This window comes from Stomoxys calcitrans, chromosome 5 (genome assembly GCF_963082655.1).
Source record: "Stomoxys calcitrans chromosome 5, idStoCalc2.1, whole genome shotgun sequence".
NCBI lineage: Eukaryota > Metazoa > Arthropoda > Insecta > Diptera > Muscidae > Stomoxys > Stomoxys calcitrans.
Window position 1 is genome coordinate 151,852,365 of NC_081556.1, and position 17,484 is coordinate 151,869,848.

Sequence of the window (17,484 nt, forward strand, 5' to 3'; positions counted from 1 at the left end):
TATAAACTACATTGGTCAAGATTCAAATTAAAAAAAAAACGATTTTCTTTGAAAAACGAGTAGACTGATCTGTCTTCTTTGCATTTCAAGCCAAAATGGGATTTAATTGACAGGTTTTATTGAAGTTGGTACTGGTGAGTTTTGATATTCACCCAAATATGTACATTTAAAATGGAATATTTGTGTTTGTGCTATGTACCAAATTTAAATGTTTTATATATTCGTATTTTCATAATTTTTCCTATTTTTATTATATTTTATTTATATTTTTACTAAAATAACAAATCCAAAAAAAAATCTCTTTCTCTTTTTTGCAGGTCCCAAAGATTGTGATATACCCAAGGCGGCGTTGTCGGCCTTACATGCCGGCGTCAATAGTTTCGGCCAATTAACAAACGGTCCACCCAACCCTAGCGATATTTCGCTAAACGGTGTTGGGGGAGGAGGAGGAGGCGGTGGCGGTGGTCCTCGCCTGCATGTCTCCAATAATTTATGCGATAACCAAAATCCTTTGGTCAATAACAATAATAATAACACCAACAATAACAACAACAGTATGCAACAACAGGATCAGGTAAGTACATATAGGCTATATGTAGTCCAAATATACTCGAGGCAAAATTTTATATTCTAAACTGAAGGTCTTCTTGAGAACACGTGTCTATAAGACATTCTTTACCATAATTCGCAGACTCTACATTACGTGGGAAAGCTTGAGGTTTGGAATAGAAAATTTTTGCTAAATTAAACAAAAAGAAAAAAAAAGAAATCTACAATCCATATTAATCAATGTTCCTTTTTTCGTTTTTTCTTCCTCGGTGTATTTTTCTACTTTTAATACAAAAACAAAACAAAAATCGAATAAATCTTAATACAACAATATTAAATAAACTATGCATCCCATACATAAATATGATGATCTATGTACTATGATGTGTGATGTGGATTTCTATGCAACAAATCAAACCAAATATTAAAAAAAACAATATTTTACATTTGATTGCATATTTCAAATCGATTATTACGGAAAACCGAATTACTAAACGAACCTTTTTTTGTAAACAAATACTCTTTCCAAATCAATCAAAATCAAATGAAACATACAATCAATCATTAACCAAAAAAAGTAAGTGTGATTTTGTTTATATTCATATTTATGTGTTTTTTCCTCATAAAAATAGTTAAAATGTTATGTATGTAGAAAATTGGAATTTGCACAGTATTTTTAGTTAACTTAAAAAAAAATATTATAAACTATTAACAATTTGCATTTTTGGTGTTTTTTGCATCGGAACCCTTCGGAACGTTCTGCCGATAGGTTTGAGAAGGCCAATGATAGATACCTTGTTAAGGTTAACTTGATCGGAGAGGTTCCGAATCCTCAGACACCAAGTGTTCAATTGGGTCATATTTATTAACATCAAAATAGCTCCTAAGCACGTCCCACAGTGAAATAGAATCGAAAAAAATCCAGTAAAACCAACCATTTGAAAACGGATAGGGACAGCTCATTGAAATTTGAAATGGTTAGAGCTGAGGTGTCATTTTAAATCTAGGAAAAACAAGTAAAAGCGTGCTAAGTTCGGGCTGGCCGAATCTTATATACCCTCCACCATGGATCGCATTTATCGAGCTCTTTCCACGGTATCTCTTTTTAGTCGAACAAAGGATAAACGAAAAGAATTGCTATGTTATTGGAACAATATCAAGTTATGGTTCATTTCATACCATAATTGAACTGAATATTGGAGACCATAGCAGAAGTCATTGTGTAAAATTTCAGCCAAATCTAGTAAGAATTGTCCATTTTAGGGTCTGAAGAAGTAAAATAGGGAGATCGGTTTATAGGAGAGATCGGTTTCATTCATGCCATATCCGACATGTATGTTAAAGTTCATAAGAGAAGCCGTTGTACAAAATTTCAGACAAATCGGATAATACTTGCGCCCTTTAGAGGCTCAAGAAGTTAAGATCTCATATCGGTTTATATGGTAGCTATATCAGGTTATGGACCGATTTGAACCATTCTTAGCACAGTTGTTGGAAATCATAACAAAACATGTCATGCCAAACATCAGCTAAATCGGATAATAATTGCGCCCTCTAGTGGCCCAAGAAGTCAAGACCCCAAATCGGGTTATATGGCAGCTATATAAGGTTATGGACCGATTTGAACTATTCTTAATACAGTTGTTGGAAGTCATAACAAAACACGTCGTTAAAAATTTCAGCCAAATCGGATAATAATAGTTGCCCAAGAAGTCAAAACCCCAGATCGGGTTATATGACAGATATATCAGATTATGGACCGATTTAAACTATTCTGAGCACAGTTGTTGAAGGTCATAACAAAACACCTCATGCAAAATTTCAGCCAAATTGGATAATAATTGCGCCTTCTAGTGGCCCAAGAAGTCAAGACCCCAAATCGGGTTATATGGCAGATATATCAGATTATGGACCGATTTAAACTATTCTGAGCACAGTTGTTGAAGGTCATAACAAAACACCTCATGCAAAATGTCACCCAAATCGGATAATAAGTGCGTCCTCTAGTGGCTCAAGAAGTCAAGACCCCTGATAGGTTTATATGACAGCTATATCAGATTATAGACCGATTTGATCTATTCTTAGCACAGTTGTTGGAAGTCATAACAAAACACGTCATGCAATATTTCAAACAAATCGGATAACAATTGCGTCCTCTAGTGGCTTAAGAAGTCAAGGCCCCAGATCGGTTTATATGGCAGCTATATCAGATTATGGACCGATTTGAACTATTCTCAGCACAGTTGCCCAAAGTCATAACAAAACACCTCATGCAAAATTTCAGCCAAATCGGATAGGAATTGTGCCCTCTAGCGGCTCAAGAAGTTAAGATCCCGGATCGGTTTATATGGCAGCTATATCAAACCGTGAACCAATATAGCCCATTTACAATCCCAACCGACCTACCCTAATTAGAAGTATTTGTGCAACATTTCAAGCGGATAGCTTTACTTCTTCTTCTGATGTTAGCGTGCTTTCGACAGAAAGACGGACGGACGGACGGACATGGTTAGTTTGATTTAACAAGTAACCAGCAGTTAAGTTCAGCCGGGCCGAACTTTGGATACCCACCACCACGGGTATATATGCAAACCACCCTTCGTCAAAATCCGGTGAAAAATGCATATCTTATACCACATAGCAGATATATCGAAATATATTACGATTTGGACCAAATACTAATAAGTACAAGTCATTGTTTAATTTTGTATAACAAATTATTGGTTTTTTTGGTAGCCATATCCCAATATAGACCGATCTGAACCAGATATGACACGGATGTCCAAAACCCTAACAGAAGTCACTGTGTCAAATTTCAGTGAAATCCGACAATAAATGTGCCTTTGATGGGAACAAGACTTTAAATCGGGATATCGGTCTATATGGCAGCTATATCAAAATCTGGACCGATTAGGGCCAAGTCGCCGAGAAATCTCGAAGAACCTAACACAACTTACTGTCCCAAATTTCGGCAAAATCGGACAGAAAATGCGCCTTTTATGGGCCCAAGGCCTTAAATCGAAAGATCGGTATATATGGCAGCAAATCTTGATTAATCTGGGCCAATTTGCAGAAATATGTCGAGGGGCTTAATTTAACTCACTCTCCCAAATTTCGGCGACATCGGACAATAAATGGGTGTTTTATGGGTCCAAAACCTAAAACTGTGATCGGTCTATATGGAAACTAAATTCAAATCTAAGCCGATCTGGTCCAAATTTAAGGGGGATGTCGAAGGGCCCAATACAACTCACTGTCCCAAACTTCAGCGACATCGGACAATAAATGCGCCTTTTATGGTCGCAAGATCTTAAATCAAGAGATCGGTCTGTATACTGCTATATCCAAAATCTGGAACGATCTGTGCCATATTGCAGGAGTATGTCGAGGTGCTTAGTTCAAATCACTGTCCCAAATTTCCGCAACATCAGACAATAAATGCGCCTTTTATGGACCCAAATCCTTAAATCGAGAGATCGGTGTATATGCAGCTATATCCAAATCTAGACCGATGTGGGAAAAATTGAAGAAGGATGTTGAAGGGCCTAACGCAACTCACTGTTTCAAATTTCCGCAAAATTGGATTATAAATGTGGGTTTTATGGGCCTAAGACCCTAAATCGAGAGATTGGTCTATATAGCAGCTATATCTAAATCTGGACCGATCTGTGCCATATTGCAAATGTATGTCGAGGGGCTTAATTTAACTCACTGTCCCAAATTTCGGCGACATCAGACTATAAATGCGCCTTTTATGAACACAAATCCTTAAATCAAGAGATCGGTCTATATAACAGCCATATCCAAATCTAGACCGATCTGGGCCAAATTAAGTGTTAGTTCCCGATTTCAGCAAAATCGCATAATTTATGTGGCTTTTATGGGCCTAAGACCCTAAATCGGCAGATCGGTCTGTATGTGGGCTATATCAAGATATAGTCCGATATAGACGCATCTGCGAACTTTACCTGCTTACCTGAACAAAAAAAGAATCTGTGCAAAGTTTCAGCTCAATATCTCTATTTTTAAAGACTGTAGCGTAATTTCATTGGACAAACTGACAGACGGACGGACATAGCTAGATCGGCTTAGGTTCTTACGCTGATCAAGATTATATATACTTTATATTGATATTTCGGTGTGTTGCAAACGGAATGACAAAATGAATATACGGGTACCTTCAAAATCACATGTCCAAACTAAACGACATGGTCGCAATCCATACCACATCTCGTTGACTTAAAATTTTATCTTTCATACACTACACTAGAGATGAATGCGAGTGTAGTGTCTGCACGAGGCGTTCAGATTTCAAAATATCGGGTATGCTTTTTGTTTTAGCCATATGCCTCAGACAAGATGAGGCATCAGCCTATTTAAGTTCAGCTGGCAACCCATCGTAGCTCAGAGGTCAGCATATCCGCCTGGGTTCGAATCCTGGCGGGAACATTAAAAAAAATATTCAGCGGTGGTTATCTTCTTCCAATGCTGGCAACATGTGTGAGATACTATGCCATGTAAAAGCTTCTCACCAAAGAGGTGTCGCATTGCGGCACTCCTTTCGAACTCGGCTTAAAAAGGAGGTATCTTATTATTGAGCTATAAACTTGAATCGGACTGCACTCATTGATATGTTAGGAGTTTGCCCCTGTTCCTCAATAGAATGATTATAGGCAAATTTGTAATTGCAATATTGGCTTTTTTCATGTCTTGTTTACCCTTCATCATACCTTAGATCCCCAGAATACACATGTAAATTGTTAATAGTTTAAAAAAAATACTTTAACTTTTGCACTCATATTAAAATTTCAAAAAAAAAAATAACAAATGTATGCATGTGATTTTTAACTTTTTAACATGACTAAGTTTTTTAGTTGCAATTCAAATTGTTTTTAAAAAATCACCAGTTTTCAAAGCTAAGTAATACAACATCAATTTTCCTTCAATATTTTTCTTTTACAGATTTTGGATAAAAACAAACAGAAACGGCATCGGACAAGATTTACACCGGCCCAGCTAAATGAACTGGAACGATGTTTCTCAAAGACCCATTATCCGGATATATTTATGCGTGAAGAGATTGCTATGCGTATAGGATTAACCGAATCCCGAGTACAGGTTAGTGGTGTAGTGTAGTAGAAAAGAAACCAGGACACTAAAAGGACATCCTTTCAAAAAGTTCTTAAACTACTTATAATTCCAAGCATATACGCCCAGAAGAGCTCTTGGGTTAAACTTCTATTCTAATATGTGTGTTAAAGATAGGAAAACGGAGAAGAAAATACGAAAACACATGTTTTTATTTGCTATTCCAGGCGTTGGGAAGCCTGTCATTAGCCACAAATCCTTACAGATTGATTTACCGACAAACGTGCATAGGCATACTAATGAGTCAGGAGCAACAAAGGCTAGAAGACTGCCAGGGGAATCCTGGGATTAAATTGCAAATAAAATTTTATTTAAATCAGAACTCAACTAAAATCATTTCATAGACATCAACGCTGCTGGCAAACAGGGTTTAATGTCATAGACAAAAATCAAAAAATAGAAAAAAAAAGTGATGAGGCCACTAAACGAAATGAAATGGCCTTAATGTGTTTCACAAATATGTCAATAATTTGTGTTGCTGCTGGAAGCAAGCCTTTTTTTTTTGTTATTACATTGTGGCCACAATAGCTAGGCAAAATCAGCATAGACAGCGGCAATGATAAAGGCATTAATATAACCTGACCGCATAATATGCTATAGTCGAGTTAATTTATATGCTAATTTTATTAACAATGCAACAGCAATAGAAACACCCAAACACCAATAACAGCAAGCATAACGTTAGACAAAAGGGACACCCTGCTGCCATCAGGATAATACGTGTAAAGCCTTTGGAATGACATTTTAAGCCTAAAATCAAACATATTTTTTGTCTATAATAGTGCTAATAAACGTAACACACACACACACACGCACCGTGACTCACAAGCCGAACAACACCCAAATTCAGTGTAGTCTGTCTTCTACCCCCCACCCCACTCTATGTGACCCTTTATGTGCATTGTAGTAAACACCCTGTCATTTTCTCAGCTTATCCTGCAAAATTTACCAATTGTTGAGGGGGGAATGGAAGCTGTGTGGATTTCGTTTGCAGTAGTGGGCTTGGAGGGGTGGTTACCCGCTTTCTTGTTGCTGGAGACAATGGCGATTAGAAGATTGTAACAACATCGAAAATTAACATTGATTTACAATTATTAACAACAATTTATCAAATTGCCAAAGTCAATGAAACTTGGATTTAAGGCGATTTTTGTGGCAATTATTTTTGCTTGAGAGTTTTTGAACATTCTGGAGATTAATGGACTTTGAATTGTTGGAGGTCAAGTAAAATATTAAAATTTCCATATATTAAAAAAGACCAAAGGAAAGTTTGTTAAAAGTTCGTCTCGGCGGAAAATTACATAGCCATTGTCATGCAACGCAGTTACAAAGTCCTTGGAGAGGTTTTTCTATCTCCTCTAGAACACAAATCCGATTGTAATTTTAAATCAGGCCTACACACAGGGTGGCTCACATGAAGTTTAATGAATTTACGGTGATATATCTGTCGAACTAGTTATGAGAGCTATATGATATTTGGTTTATTGACAGACCATTATATTGCTTAAAAGCCTCGAAAAGAATAGTTTTTTTATACCCTCCACCATAGGATGGGGGTATACTAATTTCGTCAATCTCGAAATATTCGTCTCAGACCCCATAAAGTATATAAATTCTTAATCAATGACATTTTATGTTGATCTAGTCATGTCCGTCCGTCTGTCCTTCTGTCCTTCCGTCCGTCTGTCCTTCCGTCCGTCTGTCCTTCAGTCCGTCTGTCCTTCCGTCCGTCTGTCCGTGCGTCCGTCCGTCTGTCCGCCTGTCCGTCCGTTTGTCTGTCCGTCTGTCTGTCCGCCTGTCCGTCCGTCCGTCTGTCTCTTCGCCCGTCCGTCCGTCCGCCTGTCCGTGCGTCCGTCTGTCCGTCCGTCCGTCTGTCCGTCCGTCTGTCCGTCCGTCCGTCCATCTGTCTGTCGAAAGCACGCTGACGTCAGAAGGAGTAAAGCCAGCTGCTTGAAATTTTGCACAAATACCTCTTATGGGTATAAATCGGTTGGGATTGTAAATGAACCATATCGGTCCATGTTTTCATATCTTCTTATATATAACAAGTAAAAGCGTGCTAAGTTTGGCCGGGCCTCCACAATGGATCGCATAAGTCGAGTTCTTTTCCCAGCATCTCATCTTAGGTAAAACAGCATATAAGAAAAGATTTGCTCTGCCATTAGAGCGCTATCACGATATGGTCCCGTTTGGACCACAATTGAATTATATGTTGGAGACCTGTGTAAAATGTCAGCCAATTCGAATAAAAATTGCGCCCTTTGGAGGCTCAAGAAGTAAAATAGATAGATTGATTTATATGGGAGCTGTATCGGGCTATAGACCGATTCAGACCATAATAAACACGTATGTTGATGGTCATGAGAGGATCCGTGGTACAAAATTTCCGCCAAATCGGATAGGAATTGCGACCTCTAGAGGCTATAGGAGTCAAGATCCCAGATCGGTTTATATAACAGCTATTTCGGGTTATGAACCGATTTGAACCTTATTTGACACAGTTGTTGAAAGTCATAATAAAATACGATGCAAAATTTCCGCCAAATCGGATAAGAATTGCGCACTCTAGAGGCTCAAGAAATCAAGACCCATGATCGGTATATATGGCAGCTATATCAGGTTATGGACCGATTTGAACCATACTTGGCGCAGTTGTTGGATATCACAACAAAACATGTCGTGCAGAATTTCATTCCAATCGGATAAGAATTGCGTCCTCTAGAGGCTCAAGAAGTCAAGATCCAAGATCGGTTTACATGGCAGCTATATCAGGTTATGGACCGATTTGAACCATACTTGGCACAGTTGTTGGATATCACAACAAAACACATCGTGCATGATTTAATTCCAATCGGATAAGAATTGCGCACTCTAGAGGCTCAAGAAGTCAAGACCCAAGATCGGTTTATATGGGAGCTATATCAGGTTATGGACCGATTTGAACCATACTTGGCACAGTTGTTGGATATCATAACGGAACACGTCGTGCAAGATTTCATTCCAATCGGATAAGAATTGCGCACTCTAGAGGCTCAAGAAGTCAAGACCCAATATCGGTTTATATGGCAGCTATATCAGGTTATGGACCGATTTAAAGCATACTTGGAACCATACTGAAGAAGTCAGACCCAAGATCGGATTGTATGGCAGCAATATCGATATGGTCTGAATCGATCTGTAGCTTGATACAGCTGACATATAAACCGATCTATCGATTTTGCTTGTTGAGCCCCTAAAAGGCGCAATTCTTATCCGAATGGACTGAAATATTACACAATGACTTCTACGTTGTTCAGCATTCAATTGATTTATGGTCCGAATCGGACTATATCTTTTTATTAAAATCGCTTTATTGTCGCCATTTTATTGTAAAACAATGTCCTCGAATTTTTCGATTTGGCTGAAATTTTGCACGATTTTAGATTTTGGTCAGGTATGATCCGAATTGGGTTATAGCCTGATATAGTTCCCATACAAACCAATTTCTCGATTATAGATCTTAAGCGTCTAGAGGGCGAAATTCTTATCCCAATAGAAAAAAATTCTGGACGATTTTAAATTGTATGCCAACATTACAGCCTTTAAGCTATAAATGCTACATTTGATTTCTTAAAACAAAGCGGTTCTATGGAAACACATTTTGCAAGTCTGGCAAAATTAGCCACCTGTTTGCTGCTAGGCTCAATAACCGTGCAGATAAATATCCGACAACCTCTTGCTCTTACACACACACACACACAAGTCCTTAGGGTACAGGGGAAAAACTATTTACCTAAAAAACTTTGGACATTTATTTAAACCACAAGAAAAAGCAGCATTAAAACTCCCACTTTCACACTTTAGTTCAACGGTCACAGTGGTGTGCACATTAAGTATGACATAAAAACACGTACGAGTAGACAAACATGCACGGCTTCCTTTATACACTCAAACAGGAAAGTGTTTGGTATCCTTGCTAAAGTCAGCAGCAACAGTAACAAAACCTTAAAGATCAGGGAAACCGTTGCAGAAGCCAGAGATGCCGTGAACTAAAAAATTCGCTGGCTACTTGGCAATACTATATGAAAACTGCCTTTAAGTTAATGCCAAATATCTAAACTACCACCTTTGGGTAGCAACTATTAAAAGCGGCAACTCTGTTCCCGCTGGTCTTTTCGTTACAAAAGTTGTGTTGAAATGGCTTCATGAGAAAGGAAAAACAAATTTAATGAAGCAGTAAATTTGATTGTCGCATAAACAAAGGTTACCCCCCAAAATAACCATACATACAAAAAAGGGCAATATCACCCCCCAAATAGCTTCCAGCTTCCAATGACTTGCGTTTTGGTGCTCTCTTTCACACTTTTGGGAGGAATTATTCTGCAAGAATATGGTGAAAAAACACTGACTATAAACTTTGCGAGTGTGTGTGTGTTTGTTTTTTCTTTTCCTTTACCCTGGATAGTAATTTTGGGGGTTTCTGTCGCTTGTTGCCAGCCAGCTTAAATTTGAGTTTATGAGTGCTGCATAAAGTATACTTTTAGGCTTTAACTGTAAAGTATAATAAAAGCTTATTTTATTGCATTTTGCAAAAAAGTGTACAAAATCAACATTTATAAAATTTTTAAATAGGAATGAGGAAGGAAGCTATCCATGCACCAGCTAAATGTTAAAACATGTTGTTGGTGTCTAGAAAAAAATCTGTCTGCCTTTTAGTTGCGGCTAACTTTGGCAAAATGGCAGTGTACCTTTCAATAATTTAGACGGGGGCACATGTAATGTTGTTATGTTGTAACATGTAACACAGGTATATTTTACTGTTCTTTTGTGACATTCGACAATGTTGTCATGCAAATCTGTGGTTTTCTCTTAGTTTTTGTTTAGTCAATAGTTTTTGGTTGTCACAATTGGCTTTATTGTGTTCGGTCTAGTGTCTATCTTTACAACGTTACTTCCAGCCGCAGATTCAAGAATAGCAAGTCTGTAGAACAGTTTTAAGGGTAAGAGTGTGGAAAATTCCAAATCTAGGTGATGGTATGAGGTCAGCATAACAATACCACATAAGGGTATAGAATTTTTGGGCCACACGACTTTAGAGGCCCTTTTATTTGATGTAGAAAAGAAGATAATGGGTTCTCATTTTTTGATGTTTGTTTGCATCTCAATGGTAACCCAAAAGCACAACTCACATGTTTAAATTTGGCCCTAGGTACATGTCACCACTCAAACACAACGTGCTAAATTTCAGTCAAAGCGGTCTAGAATTTCGCCCTCTAGAGTCTCAAAAAGTCAAGACCCAATATCGATTTATATGGCAGCTATATCAAAACATGGACCGATTTGGCCCATTTACAATACCATCTGACCTACACTAATCAGAGGTATTTGTGTAAAATTTCAAGCGGCTAGCTTTACTCCTTCGAAAGTTGATTTTCGACTTGAAGGCCACCGTGCCGCAGAGGAAAGCATGTCTTTCCTTGACGATAAACGCCTGGTTTCAGATCCCGGCGTGAATAAAAGAAAAACTTTCAGCGGTGGTTATCCCCTTACAAATGCTGATTACTTTTGCGAGGTATCCTGTCATGTTAAAACTTCACTACTAAGGGTTTTCGCTAAGCGGCACTCCATTCAGACTAGGCATAAAAGGGTAGTCCCGTATATTTGAGCTTAAACTTTAATCGCGCTGCGCTCACTGATATGAGAGATATATTCCCTGTTCCTTAATGGAGTGTTCATGGGAATAGTACCGAATATCTAAATAGTTTGTGGTACCAATTCCTTTATTTAAGCCCCACATTGACTTGGTCGGTAAATATGCCCTATTTAGGGATGTTTTGGGGAGTGCGGTGGGCCCCCAATCACAAAGCCCTGAAAATATATCAGCAACGTGCTATATTCTCATATATTTGCCATTGGCAATATGGAAAATGGATATTAAATTCGTTGTCTAATCTCAAATACCATTCACTTAAACCCTTAATTCGAAAAGCCAGCAAATATGTCCGGTTAAGGGTTTGGGCCCTAAAAACTATGAATACTATGAAGACCCAAATTGTCTTGGTGAGCAAATACATCCTACTTGAGGGTTTTTATGGAGGTGGGACGTCCCCCAGACAGTTGAACCCGAATGTTGATGTCAGATTCATGGTCTACTCCCAAATACCCTTCATTTGAGCTTCATTTTTCCATAGTCGGCAAACATGACCGGTTTGGGGGTGTTCTAGGGGATGGGGCCGACGTTCAGTGACTTGGCTTTGAAAATATATATCAGATTCATGTTCTACTCTAAAATACCTCTTATTGAGTCTCCTATTGCAATGGTCAGCAAATACCTCCTATTTGGGTGGTTTTATGGGGGTGGAGTGGCCCCATAAGCACTTTTCCCCAACATTGATATCAGATTCGTGCTTTACTCCCAAAGACCTTTCATATGAGTCCCATATTGCTATGGTCGTAAATTTGTAGTTATGTTCTCGGGTATGGCCCCACATCTGGATAGAGATTCGTATTCTACACTCAAATACCTTTTATTTAAGCTCCATATTGCCGTGGTCAATAAAAAAGTCATGTTTGGGGAAGGGGTGGACCCCCAGAAACTTTGTCCCAAATTTGGATATCAGATTCGTATTTTACTCTCAAATACCTTTCATTTGAGTCCCATATTGCCATGGTCGGTAAATATGTCCGATTTAGGGGTCTTTTGGGGGTTTGGGGTGCTCCCCCAAACACTTGGTCCGACAATTGGATATCAGATACGTTTTCTAATCTTAAATACCTTTCATTTGAGTCCCATATTGTCGTGATTGGTGTATATATATATTTCGTAGGTTGTTGGGTGGGGCGCCCCCCCTAGATACCCCTTCCGAAATTTGAATACCAAATTTTTGTTTGTAGGTTACTATAAGAGAGCACACAAACTTTCGCTTAAATCGCACCACCTATCTCTGAGATCTGGCGTTTCTGAAATTTAGGGTAAGGGGGAGGGTCCGCTCCCCCTTCAGATATCAAAAAAATTTAGTACCCTATTTTCACCACGGGATCATTATGCACTATCAGTGAAAATGAAAGGAAATCGGTTTAGCCGTTTCTGAGTCTATAAGGAACAAATGAACGATTTTCGCCTTAATTCGCAACTTCGCACCAATATTGACTCTTATCTAAAATCCAAGGATTGTAACTTCTTCCATAACTTAGGCCAATTTTTATTAGAATTCATAGTAGATTTCGATTATCACAACCACTTGTTTGACCCAGCATATTGGGGAGGGTATACCCCATTCCCATTTGCATTGAATATAAAAATGCTCGATCTTATAATGCTTAAAAATAGCATTTAAAATTTAACTGACTATCCAACTGCCTGCCAGCAAGACCTCCCGCCTGTCTACAACATTGAACACCCACAATAGACAATAAACACTCAGCGGGATATATGAGGACGGGGAGCTAGGGTGGTAGCAACATTAACATGACCAAATATTACAAATATTTAATTTGTTCAATTTCATGTCATTCTTGTCTGCCATGGGCCATTTAGAAGCCACAAGAAAAGCAAAGACAACAATAAACTGGCATGACATTAACAAAACGAACTAAATTCCAATTTTACAATAAAATAGCAGGCATACAGAGGCTGACGAATCCTTTAGTCATTTCCCAAGCAAAGGAAACCCATGCGGAGTACAAGACCTTAAAGAGGAGTTAATGTTGACACGTGAGTTAGAATTTAAATGCATGGGCAACACCCCCTTCTACCACAGTGGGATACGGCTCAGCTAATGCCAATTCGTGCCATGAAAGCTACGACTTTTATTTGTTGTGTTGCTGCAAACACATGCCCATATTAGACTTGTGTGTAAATTAACTTATCATGATTCCACAGCAAAAAAAAAAAAAAAGTTTCTGTTGCCCCCTTAACATTCCTCTTCCTTACTTGGATTCCTGTGATGTAGTTTATAATGCTGACGGATCATTTAAGATTGAAATCTGTGTCCTGTTTTTATATTTATTGGTTTGTTTATTAATTTCCTTGGTGTTGAAGGCGTTGTTCGGTTCAGTTCAGCTCAGTTCCTTGTGACTTTGCAACATGTTGCTCAGCGACGAGTTTGCAGTGTCACGTGCCGACCAGCCGTTGCGTGTGCTCCATATGGCCGAATGGTTGGCCAACCAGCCTCCTGGAATGTGTCGACAACTTTATGAATTTTTCATGATTAATTTAGATTTGGAGTTTTTTTTTATTGCTCAGTGACTGTGGTTGCCATTGTAACTGCAGGTTTGAAATGGAACATGAGCGTAGAAATTAGGGAACTAAAATTTCAATAATGTTATTAAACAAAAATTAACCAAAAATTCTTCCAAAGACAAATTTCGATTACATTTTTTCTAATAAAAAATTTCAATGCAATATTCGCTCTGAAGCAAACATTTAATTTTTTTTTCCTAAAGATACATTCTAGATAAAAGTTTCTCTAGAGCTCAAAGTTCGTTGAAAAATTTTTTTTACACATGAAAAAAAGTTGAGCCAAATTTTAAGATTTTCCTTTATTTGTAGGTCTTTAGCAAAGAAGACGAGCCAAAGAACCTAAACTTTAAAATTGAGATACTATCTTTAAATTTAATTTCCCGTTTACCAACACGACCATCCGTTTCAAGACTCAATCGCTGATTGATACTTATTTTACTACTCAGATGTCTGGCCATTTATTGTTATACCCTCCACCATAAGATGGGGGGTATACTAATTTCGTCATTCTGTTTGTAACTACTCGAAATATTCGTCTGAGACCCCATAAAGTATATATATTCTTGATCGTCGTGACATTTTATGTCGATCTAGCCATGTCCGTCCGTCTGTCCGTCCGTCCGTCCGTCCATCTGTCTGTCGAAAGCACGCTTCCGAAGGAGTAAAGCTAGCCGCTTGAAATTTTGCACAAATACTTCTTATTAGTGTAGGTCGGTTGGTATTGTAAATGGGCCATATCGGTCCATGTTTTGATATAGCTGCCATATAAACCGATCTTGGGTCTTGACTTCTTGAGCCTCTAGAGTGCGCAATTCTTATCCGATTGGAATGAAATTTTGCACGACGTGTTTTGTTATGATATCCAACAACTGCGCCAAGTATAGTTCAAATCGGTCTATAACCTGATATAGCTGCCATATAAACCGATCTTGGGTCTTGACTTCTTGAGCCTCTAGCGTGCGCAATTCTTATCCGATCAGAACGAAATTTTGCACGACGTGTTTTGTTATGATATCCAACAACTGCGCCAAGTAAAGTTCAAATCGGTTCATAATCTGATATAGCTGCCATATAAACCGATCTTGGCTCTTGACTTCTTGAGCCTCTAGAGTGCGCAATTCTTATCCGATTGAAATGAAATTTTGCACGACGTGTTTTGTTATTATATCCAACAACTGTGCCAAGTATGGTTCAAATCGGCCCATAACCTGATATAGCTGCCATATAAACCGATCTTGGGTCTTGACTTCTTGACCCTCTAGAGGGCGCAATTCTTATCCGAATGGAATGGAATTTCGCACGACGTGTTTTGTTATGATACCCAACAACTGTGCCAAGTATGGTTTAAATCGGTTCATAACCTGATATAGCTGCCATATAAACCGATCTTGGGTCTTGACTTTTTGAGCCTCTAGAGGGCACAATTCTTATCCGATTTGAATAAATTTTTGCACGAAGTATTTCGTTATGATATCCAACAACTGTGCCAAGTATGGTTGAAATCGGACCATAATGACAGCTATATAGCTGTCATATAAACAGATCTGGGGATTTGACTTCTTGATCTTTTAGAGGGCGCAATTCCTATCCGATTTGGCTGAAATTTTGCATGACGTATTTTATTTTTACTTTCAACAACTGTGTCAAATAAGGTTCAAATCGGTTCATAACCTGATATAGCTGCCAATAAACCGATCTGGGATCTTGACTTATTGACCCCTAGAGGTGGCAATTATTATCCGATATGCCTGAAATTTTGTACGACGGATCCTCTCATGACCATCAACAAACGTGTTTATTATGGTCTGAATCGGTCTATAGCCCGATACAGATTCCATATAAATCGTTCTCTCTATTTTACTTTGTGAGCCCCAATTGGCCCAATTCTTATACGAATTGGCTGAAATTTTACACAAGTCTCCAACATATAATTTAATTGTGGTCCGAACCGGACCATATCTTGATATCGTTTTAATAGCAGAGCAACTCTTTTCTTATATCCTTTTTTGCCTAAGAAGAGATGCCGGGAAAAGAACTCGACAAATGCGATCCATGGTGGAGGGTATATAAGATTCGGCCCGGCCGAACTTAGCACGCTTTTACTTGTTTTTTGAAAAATATCTTTATACCCACCACCGAAGGATGGGGGTATATTCATTTTGTCATTCCGTTTGTAACACATCGAAATATCCATTTCCGACCCTATAAAGAATATATATTCTTGATCAGCGTAAAAATCTAAGACCATCTAGCCATGTCCATCCGTCTGACTGTTGAAATCACGCTATAGTCTTCAAAAATAGAGATATTCAGCTGAAATATTGCACAGATATTTTTTTTGTCTATTAGCAGGATAAGTTCGAAAATGGGCTATATCGTGATATAGCCCTCATGAAGACCGATCCGCCGATTTTAGGTCATAGGCCCCTAAAAGCCACATTTATTATCCAATTTTGCTGAAATTTGGGACAGTGAGTTGTAATAGGCCCTTCAATATCCTTCGTTAATTTGGTCCAGATCGGTCCAGATTTGGATATAGCTGCCATATAGCCCGATCTCTCGATTTAAGGTCTTGCACCTATAAAAGACGCATTTATTGTCCGATTTTGCCAAAATTTGAGACAGCTAGTTGTGTTGTGCCCTTCGACATCCTTCTTCAATTTGGCAAAGATCGGTCCAGATTTGGATATAGCTGCCATATAGACCGATCTCTCGATTTAAGGTTTTGGGGACATAAAAGGCGTATTTATTGTCCGATGTCGCCGAAATTTGGGACAGTGAGTTATGTTAAGCCCCTCAATATACTTTTGCAATATGGCACAGATCGGTCCAGATTTGGATATAGCTGCGATATAGACCGATCTCTCGATTTAAGATTTTGGGTCCATGAAAGGCGCATTTACATTCCGATTTCACTGAAATATGTCACAGTGAGTTGTGTTAGGCTCTTAGACACTTTTATTTTCAGGATATAGCTGCTAAAAAGACCAATATTTTGTTCTACATAATTGAACAATGACTTTTACCTATTAGTATTTGGTCCAAATCGGAACATATTTCGATATAGCTGTTATGGGGCATAAGGTATTTATTTTGCATCGGATTTTGACGAAAGGTGGTGTACATATATACCCGAGGTGGTGGATATCCAAAGTTCGGCCCGGCCGAACTTAACGCCTTTTTAGTTGTTTTTTCGAAAAATTGTACTTTTTAAAGGAAAAATATCTTCAAATACAAAATTTTCATAAAAAAATTATCTTCAAAAAATTTCTTAATATTCTGCCTTATTTAACAAGTTTTGGGCAAAATGTGGTTGCGATTAATGCATGTGGCAGGCTACAGAGATCGCGATTTCAAAGCTACCAAGCTCCATCATCAGTCTGCTTTGCCCCAAAAAGATAACATGGTTCCACCACTCATTAATTAGTGAGCTGTGCAATGGTAGAACCATGGCTTTTTGAGACAAACATTGGATCGTATATGGGCACCTTTCCTCGAGCGCAGTAAGAAAGGTAATCCACCAACCGCCAATATCTCTAACTCATAAGCAACACATAAAATGCTAA

The 17,484-nt window shown here is 38.3% G+C and overlaps 1 protein-coding gene across 4 annotated transcripts in view; it reads left to right on the top strand.

Moving 5' to 3' along the window:
- The window catches only part of LOC106087882 (homeobox protein orthopedia), a 114,655-nt gene that overhangs the window by 54,701 nt on the left and 42,470 nt on the right, over nucleotides 1-17,484 (top strand). For 2 of the 4 annotated variants that reach the window (XM_059370452.1, XM_059370454.1), the window contains exons 3-4: nucleotides 318-574; nucleotides 5,512-5,667. In XM_059370452.1, coding sequence (XP_059226435.1) covers nucleotides 318-574; nucleotides 5,512-5,667 — 413 coding nt within the window. The remainder of the gene's footprint in view (nucleotides 1-317; nucleotides 575-5,511; nucleotides 5,668-17,484) is intronic. The other 2 variants (XM_059370453.1, XM_059370455.1) reach the window with 1 other exon arrangement.